This window comes from Musa acuminata, chromosome BXJ2-1 (assembly GCF_036884655.1).
Source record: "Musa acuminata AAA Group cultivar baxijiao chromosome BXJ2-1, Cavendish_Baxijiao_AAA, whole genome shotgun sequence".
Classification (NCBI taxonomy): domain Eukaryota; kingdom Viridiplantae; phylum Streptophyta; class Magnoliopsida; order Zingiberales; family Musaceae; genus Musa; species Musa acuminata.
The window spans coordinates 6,371,036-6,379,861 of NC_088338.1; the positions used below are offsets into that span (position 1 = coordinate 6,371,036).

At 47.6% G+C, this 8,826-nt stretch overlaps 2 protein-coding genes, 1 long non-coding RNA gene and 1 other non-coding gene across 4 annotated transcripts; 1 reads left to right on the forward strand and 3 right to left on the reverse strand.

The window, feature by feature from the left end:
- Nucleotides 1-1,837: 1,837 nt before the first annotated feature.
- On the forward strand, nucleotides 1,838-3,264 carry LOC103994170 (homeobox-leucine zipper protein HOX6). The gene is made up of 2 exons (XM_009414497.3): nucleotides 1,838-2,600; nucleotides 2,690-3,264. The coding sequence occupies exons 1-2, from the start codon at nucleotides 2,229-2,231 to the stop codon at nucleotides 3,023-3,025; spliced, it is 708 nt and encodes a 235-aa protein (XP_009412772.2). The 5' UTR covers nucleotides 1,838-2,228; the 3' UTR covers nucleotides 3,026-3,264.
- On the reverse strand, nucleotides 1,961-5,647 carry LOC135598647 (uncharacterized). Its single transcript, XR_010481641.1, has 2 exons — nucleotides 5,534-5,647; nucleotides 1,961-5,237 (listed from the first exon to the last, which is right to left on the reverse strand). It is a non-coding gene; the product is annotated as an uncharacterized LOC135598647 (long non-coding RNA).
- TRNAK-CUU (transfer RNA lysine (anticodon CUU)) lies at nucleotides 3,447-3,519 on the reverse strand. Its single transcript has one exon. It is a non-coding gene; the product is annotated as a tRNA-Lys (tRNA).
- Nucleotides 5,648-5,781: 134 nt separating the features above from the next.
- LOC103994162 (protein TILLER ANGLE CONTROL 1-like) lies at nucleotides 5,782-8,203 on the reverse strand. The gene is made up of 5 exons (XM_009414487.3): nucleotides 7,873-8,203; nucleotides 7,699-7,768; nucleotides 7,005-7,615; nucleotides 6,794-6,906; nucleotides 5,782-6,031 (listed from the first exon to the last, which is right to left on the reverse strand). Coding segments are annotated over exons 1-5 (939 nt in total). The 5' UTR covers nucleotides 8,017-8,203; the 3' UTR covers nucleotides 5,782-6,030.
- Nucleotides 8,204-8,826: the final 623 nt, after the last annotated feature.

The following is an 8,826-nucleotide window of genomic DNA, read 5'->3' on the forward strand; positions in this document are numbered from 1 at the left end:
GTAACTCTATATATTGTTATGTTTGGGATCATCGGTAGTCGTAGGGGAAGGTGCGATATTCTTAGATTGAGTCATGGCATTGTGTCCGTCAACACTCAGTATTGACTAGCTCAATCCAAGTTATAGACACATTGTCTTGGACATGTGTGCTCTTGGATGGTCGATGAGTTGATCATATGGTGCTAACGTGCCACTCAGTCCAATTATCATTTGTTGACCACATATGACTGTTGTGGTCGCAAGCGATCGACGTGTTGACTACGTATTACTACATGATGTTGATGTGCCACTCAATTTTACTATCACATATTAGTCAGTATAACTGTTGTGGTCTTGAAAGATCGACATGTCAGTCATGTGTCGTCATATGATATCGATATGTCTATTATATTATTCGTCACATATAGGTTTTTCTAATGCATTTGTTTTAGATATATAATTTTTTTCTTTAAAAATAATAACTCTGCAAAATATCATCGAACAAATTGGAGTCTGACACTCGTACTGACTGGCTCAATCCAAGTTATAGACACATTGTCCTAGACATGTGTGCCCTTGGATGGTCGATGGGTTGATCATATGGTGTTGATGTACCACTTGGTCCAATTGCCACTTGTTAACCACATATGACTGTTGTGGTCACAAACGATTGATGTGTTGGCTATGTGCCACTCAACCTTACTATCACATATTAGTCATGTATAACTGTTGTGGCCTTGGACGATCGACATGTCAGTCATGTGTCGTCTTATGGTATCGATACGTCTATCATGTTATTCATCATCGCATGTAGGTTTTTCTAACATATTTGTTTTCAATGTCTAATTTTTTTTTTTAAAAAAAAATTTAACTCTGCAAAATATCATCGAACAAATTGGAGTCGCAGCCAATCGAGGAGCTCTGAGTTTGAGTCGAAGAACGTCAGTCAGGTCGGTGCAGTTCAGCTTTATCGGAATGCCATGCCACTTCTAAACATGCCCTTAATGCCAATGAATGTGTGAGGTGTTGTATTGGCCTGAAAGAGTTAACATGATATTATGGATCATACGTTAAGATCACTACACATTTTCTTGTCGACACGGCGTGGGGCACGGCAACAACCCCGTCGGCTGCGCGCCGCTGGGACGGGGAGCTTCCCCACCAAGCCTCCTCGTTCCAAAAGGAGTCCGGGACGTGGGGGCATGGAAGCCCCGCCGCGTTAGGCGAAGTTGGCACGCAACAACCATCGGCGACGCGTGCAGGGTGCGGACGTGGAAAGATAATTCCACCACCCGCGTCCCGACGAACCACCCCACGACAATCCCTCCACTGTCGACGCCCGGAATGCCCTCTCCCTTTCCTCTGCACCCCCCTCCTCCCCAACCCCATCCCATACCGATCCTACGGAACGAGGTGAGTCGGTCGCTCGCTCGCTCCTTCGTGTCGTCGTTGCCGCAGGAACTACTGCCGATGTGGTAGGTTATACGTCTCCTCTTCACGACCCTTCAACGAGGGATGCGGACCTGCCGGCCCCACCCACCAAACAAGACGTGGACGGGCGCTCGGCCGCACAATCCCCTCGGCTGCTGCCACGTCCACCCACGCATCCACCGACACGTCCCCCGCCCCCTTTCCCCACCACCCTTACAGCTGGCTGGCTGCCAAGATTGCGTCTCTCTCCCACTTGGCCCCACCTCCGCGTCCGCCTCGCCCTGTCTCGCCCGATCCAGGGTTCAGCCGACCTCCTCGCGGTCGACGGTGTAGACACCCTTCTTCCTCTGATCCATGTCACGACCGACGCTGCACACAGTCTCCTCCGTAACTATGTTATAAAAGTCCTTGTGGTGTCTCCTTTTTGTCATCGTTAGCAAGCAAACATGGTCACGGTTCATGGATCCTAAACTACATCGAAAGAGTATAGGGTTCTTGGAAGGGAAGAGAAGAGGGAGAGGGAGATGGATGCTCGTAAGCAACAAGCGGCTGTGAAAGGGACGTATGGAAGCTGATTTCTCCACGACAGCAGCTGCCATTGGATCGGTTGTTCCATCAAATCAATTACAAGACGGGCGTGCAATCCATCCCGCACAGGTGTAGTCGCTCCTTAGGAACAGTTCGTCTCCGAGCTTTCTACAAGAGCATTTATCCGCGGCGGACATCGAGCAGCACATCCATCCATCCATCCGCCCACCTCCTCTCCCTGCTGCTGCTGCTGGTGGTGGTGGTGGCTGACTGAGGGCTCAGCCTGCGAGATGATGGAGAGCGAGGAGGAGCAGTCTGCCGCGGAGGAGGGAGACTGCTGCAGCTGGATGAACCCGACGGCGGAGAGCAGCAAGGGCAAGGGTGACAGGAGGAGGACGAGGAGGAGGTTCAGCGAGGAGCAGATCAAGTCGATGGAGTCCATGTTCGAGACGCAGACGAAGCTGGAGCCCCGGCAGAAGCTGCAGCTGGCGCGGGAGCTCGGCCTGCAGCCCCGCCAGGTCGCCATATGGTTCCAGAACAAGCGGGCGCGGTGGAAGTCGAAGCAGCTCGAGCGGGAGTACCGCGGCCTCAAAGCCGACTACGATGCACTGCTCTCCAGCTTCGACTCCCTGAAGAAAGAGAAGCAGTTGCTGCTCCAGCAGGTAACCCACCGCCGCCTTCCCGTGTCACCATCATCGTCTTTTCCCGTGCTGCTTCCGTCGACCGCTCACCCATCCTCCGTCACCCGCAGCTGCAAGACCTGGCAGAACTGATAGACAAGGCAGAGGAGAGAAGCAACAGAGACGACGAGGGCTCAAACGATCGAGATTCCGAGATAAAAAAGGATCAGAGCTCGAGGCTGTCGCTGAAAGAGGAAGCAGATCTGGAGTTCGCAGTCTGCGCGGACGAGGAGGACAAGAAGCCGAGATACTTCAGCGAGGACGAACTAAACCTGTGCGCCGGACAGCCAGCGATCTCCTCCTTGACCTCGTCGGCCGAGCAACAGTTTTGTTTGACCACCAGCTGGCCGTCGGACCAGTCGTGCAACAATTCACAGTGGTGGGAGTTTTGGCCGCTGAGCGAATGAAACCCACCACCACTGTAAAGCTACCAGCCCCCGCAGTAGCAAAGAACGAAAAAGAGAGCTGAAGCAAGCAGGAGGCTGCAGTACATAGCTCAGCAGGATATAGCTAGTGTCTGTGTCGAAACTTTTCGTCTTCCCTATGGATGATCTACAGTCGTGTACATCAGCATACTTCTATGAATAGAGTGACATGTAGTGATAATACACAGCTATTCAGTGCAATTAAGGAAGCATTTGATTCATTTCAGCACAGCCGGACAAGCACCGAGACGATCGCCTGTGTGATCCATGGAAACATACCCTAAAATACACTAGTAGGAGAAAAGGTATGCATTTTAACCATTATAGACAAAATATATTCTTTCGATCTAACCTCACCAATATTAGAAAAAATAAATCGCATTAAATCAAAAAGAGTTAAACACGCCCACCGTGGGGCTCGAACCCACGACCACAAGGTTAAGAGCCTTGCGCTCTACCGACTGAGCTAGACGGGCTGTTATTTCTTCTGCCGTACATATACATTTCATCAAATAAATCAATTCCAGTTAACATACCAATCATAATTTGTTTCATGTGCTTGCACAAACGAAGCCATCTCAACATATAGAGAACAACCAAATAGAAAACCCAAGAGGCTCATAAGAGTTCCAATAAGAGCAAAAGAAACATGGATTTATTGAAGAGTGCAAAGATCATGTGACCTAAAAAAGCATCAGAATTATTTTGATCGAGGAACAATCCCCCTGAGATGGTGCACTCAAGGGCTCTATTAGCAAGGATAAAGAAACAAGCGTTTGTTGACAGTAGATATAAAAACCAAATAGTTAAATGGACCAAATCATGATGATAATGAAAGCTAGAATGGAACTAAAGTTTTGGCAAGTTCCAGCAGTTCTACTTGTGTACTTTGTCAATGGCAAAGCATTATGATGAATCGACAAAAGAAGACGGCATTATTGATCACCAGTAACACAAGATTCAAAAGTGACAGTTAAGCACAACTACATGCATTTGGCAGCATTTCTCTTTTGCTGTCAGATGAGGATATCGAAATATTATCATGTCACCTGTACCCAACTTTCACAATCCTCATTTCCTATTAAGAAACATGAAACAACTGGGGCTGGATGATCATCCTCCAAACCATACACACAAATTTTTGCCTCAATCAATAAGATACGCCTCGACTTCCAATCAAATTGTAAATGAACGGGGAACCAAAAAATAAGACATACGTTAAGTGCAAAATTTTGAAACACAAAAAAGATGCTAGATTGCGTCATGAACCAATTCCTACTATTTCTATGGAATTTGAATAATCGATCAAATACCGGTCTAAAGGCCTGAAAATGATGTGTAAGCATCAGAACAATGGAGTGATCGACGAGCCTGGCTACCAGCCCTTTATCAACCTGCCGTTTACTGGAGGGGCTGTGTAGCGCAACTTGAATGGATTCATTCAACCAGAAATGATTTTTCGGAAGTCTTTTTACTATTTTCTTAAGTTTTCATAATCTCCTAGAGATCAATTATAGCTGGAAAAATGTGCACATTATAGGAAAATAATTGTCACAAGAGGATGCCAAGATTAAAAGAAAGCTACGGAATTAAAAGAAAGTTTTTCGGAAGTTTTTTTACTATTTTCCGAAGTTTTCGTAATCTCCTAGAGATCAAATATAGCTGGAAAAATGTGCATAATAATTGTCACAAGACGACGCCAAGATTAAAAGAAAGTTACGGAATCAAGTAAATTTGAAACTTGATTCAGAAATCCCAAATCCTATCTCTGTACATTAATTCAGCTTTTAGCATAGCAAAATGAAGTAGCACTATATATGAACATGAACATCAAATATCCTAAATATTATGTGACATAATTACATTAGTCAGAACATACTCATACTCGATGTTGAATTATTTAACACCATCAATTTCACGACTCTAAACATGATATCTAAATAAATAAAGTATCCACATTTTTCGTTAATTAAAAACGTGGATATTAACTTCAACCATCAATCTTTCCTTTGATTCTCTGGTTCATGGCGATCACATCTCTGGAACACTCTTGTTCCCATCACCAATTAGACCAAAAATATCAAGGAAAGCCTAGGGGCCCTAAATTGAAGGATCAGAGACTCATTTGACCACCTCCATGGGGACCCAAACGTAGCAATCCACTGCCATTTCGAGCTCCAGCACCAAGGCGTTGCTGAGGGGAGTCAAGAAGCACGCAGTGTCGGGTTTCTATTTTCAAAATTAAGCTAATTTTCTATTTCTTTTCATGATATGTACATAGTCTGAGTTGATGATCATCTGAACCCTTCGGAGTTATGATTGCTAATATATTGAAATATCTAAAGACGATGCATCTAACGAAGTGATCAAGATGAAAAGAACCGTCGCCAGAAGCATGGAACCCTCGGTGAGAACAAGCAAATCAAGGGAAGCAAGGTCATTAAAATCGCTTCGAAGGGCAGAACGATCGAAGAGAAGAAGGGAGCTTACGCATCTAAGGCGGAAGGACGGAGAGAGCAGGGCGACGGTCGCGCCGACTCGAAGCCTCACGGAGATCGCCATCGATCTCTTCGGAGGGACGCGATCGACGCGGGCGACGGTCGGGTGGGTTTTGCGGCTTTGAGATAACCACTCTGTTCGTTCGAACCCGGTTCACAAAATATAACGGGCTGAAGTCGGGCCCGTTGGGCGAAGGCCGAGTCGACTTAAGCAGAAATAAAGCTAAAAACAAATATTAATTTCTCACCTCCTCTTCTCTAAAATGTCATACGAAATTGAAGCGACGGATACAACAATGATACAATTTATTTAGCTGGAAAATAAAAATAACACAAAAGTACCACAATATGTCACACATAATTCCTGCTTCACTTTGGCATCATTTACTACGATGATGGATACGATTAATACTCGGCTAGAGTGGATGATCAACGATCTCCGTCACGAACTCACTGCACTGCTAATTCGAGCATCAGACTCGCACCATTTCTGCAATGAAAACGAAGGACGAGTGAACAACTGGACATGTCATTGTGCTGTACTATGATCTCTATTACTAGTCAACAAACGCATGATATAGAAACCCAATTATTATGTGGTCCAATTTCAGATGGGCGACCCTAATAACGACATTGAAAACAACGTGTCCCCATGTACTTGTTGTCGAAAAAATAGTGATGTATTATCTAATTATTTCTTTTTGAAACAAATCAAAGTTGATAATCTAAGGAGATTAACTTTGTGGATTGCGATTATACCCGATATCATCCATATTGGTTTTAATCGATACTATTATCGCTTGCTTATGTGTTTCCCTCCTCTCTCTCTCTCTCTCTCTCTCTCTTTCCCTCTCTATCACGCACACACACCCCTCTCGACCTTGTCACATTTTTCCCTTTCCCTGTGTTGCCGTGGCCGTCGAGAGAAGGGAGCAGCAGGAAGTGGATCACAATGTCGCTGCTTGGTTGTCGCGGCCGAGCCAGGGAATTAGGGAAAAGGTTGTGGATCTGGCTCCGAATATATGGGGCCCGCTAAAGAAGCCAACGGTAAGCACTGTTACCGTGGTCCGTGTCAAGCAAGCCGCAGCCACTGCTCAAACCCGATTCAATCTTCTGTAGAGATCCAACGCAAACCCTATTCAGTCATCTGTAATGATCCAACGTGATCATCGCTCTCCATCTCTCTATCTAGATCTGTGACTGTTCCTTATAGTTTCTGAGAGCAACTGCGAAGCCGAGAGAAGGAGATTACCAGTAGATTCTGCTCCCGCTTCCGTCGGAGACCTCTTTGTTTCTCTCCTTAGTTTGCGTGTCCGCTGATGCCATCTCCGGATGTATCTTCTTCTTCAGCATCTTCGTCATCAGCTGCCATTCACCAGTAAACAATTACTCTCACTCGCAACCTCAGGGTAATTACCACGGAACAGGAAAGCATGCATGGGAGAGCGGTGGAAAAGGTGTACCTTCTGTAGCTTCCTGTTGGGGTTGGTGATGGCTTTGGTGGTGGCCGGTGTCCGCTTCTCTTCTTTCTTATCCCTCTGCGCCTTCTTCCTCTCCGGATTGGCTTGTTGCTTGACGATATCATTGGCTCGCTTGATGTCATTCTCGGCCGGATCGTTCACCACAAAAGCGTCGGCAGCAAACAGGTCGGCGAGCGTCGTCCTTCCACGCTCCCTTTTCTCCTTGTCCTCCTTCAGTAGTGGCAGCTCCTGGATTTTCTCGGCTTCCTCTACGTCTTGCACCGCCATCTCCATCCTGTTCACCTCGGCTTCGACCGGTAGCTTGAACTTGAACGACTCGATGACAATGGCGGGCAAGGGCTCACGCGCCGCTGCCACGGCCGGTGCAGCTTCCTTTACTTCTTCCTTTTCCTCGTCCTCCACATTCTCTTCCTCCTCCTGTAGGAGTTCATCTTCCCGGGCAGGATAGGGCTGAGAAACAAAGCTGTCCTGGTGGCCCAGCGTGCCGATGGTGAGAATGCCATTGAGGACATCATGAAGCAGTAGCGCTTCCTTCTCCATCACGCCTTCGAACAACACCTCCCGTTTCTCCTCGTCGTCTTCGCCCAAAACATCTGCGAATCAAAACCAAAAGACGCCATCATCTCGTGCTCGTAACCCCATGGAAGGACCAAAGGCGAATCACCAGATCCCGGACCTCGCTTCTGCGAAACCTGGGCGTACTTGACGCTACAAGGGTGCAACTTGCGATGCATCCAGTCGAAGATCTGTGCCACGACGAAAACGAAAGAAACGACGAGCTGATCAACGTTAAGCAGCAGATATATATAATCATCAGCAAGCGCATCGGGATCGGGAACTGTCCACTTACCTTCATTGTTTCTTCTCTCGGGAACCGCGGAAGTGCCAGTGTAAAGCCCACTGCAAGCTTGGAATCTGGGTATTGGGGAGGGGGAGGGGGCGATCCAAGTGTACGTGACGGTGGTGATGGTGTGGAAGGGGGGCCAAGATCCATACAGGGTTATAAAGAAGAGCACGTAGGAACAGTGAACTGGGGAACTCCTGCTGCGATACTACACAGGAGGTGGTCCTGCCGGTTTGGTTGGGACCGATTTGGCTCGATTGAACCGGAGAGATTCGATCAGATGGGGGGTGTGACCCCTCGGCGCTTCGCCATGTGACGGGTGGGACCTGGTCAAAGTCCTTGGGCTCGGTCAACATGCCATGTGTCGGTGGTCCGTCCCATTGGATGTCGGCTCGGTGATCAAGCTCGACATGTTATCGGATCGAATCCTTCTGTGCCGGTTGGATCCGGATTCGCATCTCCCGTAGAAGAGAAGGCCCCCCCGAGGAGGAAGAACCTGATCACGGAGACGCAAAGCAGAGGCAGGCACGAAGAGGTGAAGGGGAAGATGGGTTTGGCCGGTTGTGCCACGCCCTGCATGGGGCGCAGCGAGTGGGGGAGGAGCTCGGAGAGGCACCAACTAAAAGCACAAAAGGCGGAGGACATGATCCCTGTTCCTTCTTGCCCTACAGCCTGTACTGCACTAGAGACGTTGATGATGATGATGATCGTGATGATGATGATGATGCAGATAGATAGATAGATAGAATGCAGGTAGCATGAACAGTTTAATGCAGCAATAATGAGGTTAGCGCTGATTTCGCCGTCAGGATATGAACGGATCACCAGCAGCGGCTGTTGGCGTTGGCCTCCACCCTGTCTCGCCTTCTGCATCATCAAATGCAGGAGTGATGTTGAGACTGTTTTCAGCTGCATTACTTCGAAGTTATCATCTAAATGGAATGCCAATCTTGTGACGGG

Coding starts and splice junctions, on each gene's coding strand:
- LOC103994170 (XM_009414497.3), top strand. CDS start 2,229: ATGATGGAGAGCGAGGAGGAGCAGTCTGCCGCGGAGGAGGGAGACTGC. Junction 2,601..2,689: donor AGCAGTTGCTGCTCCAGCAG/GTAACCCACCGC, acceptor CGTCACCCGCAG/CTGCAAGACCTGGCAGAACT.
- LOC103994162 (XM_009414487.3), bottom strand. CDS start 8,016: ATGGATCTTGGCCCCCCTTCCACACCATCACCACCGTCACGTACACTT. Junction 7,769..7,872: donor CGAGAGAAGAAACAATGAAG/GTAAGTGGACAG, acceptor GTCGTGGCACAG/ATCTTCGACTGGATGCATCG. Junction 6,907..7,004: donor CCAACAGGAAGCTACAGAAG/GTACACCTTTTC, acceptor GGTGAATGGCAG/CTGATGACGAAGATGCTGAA.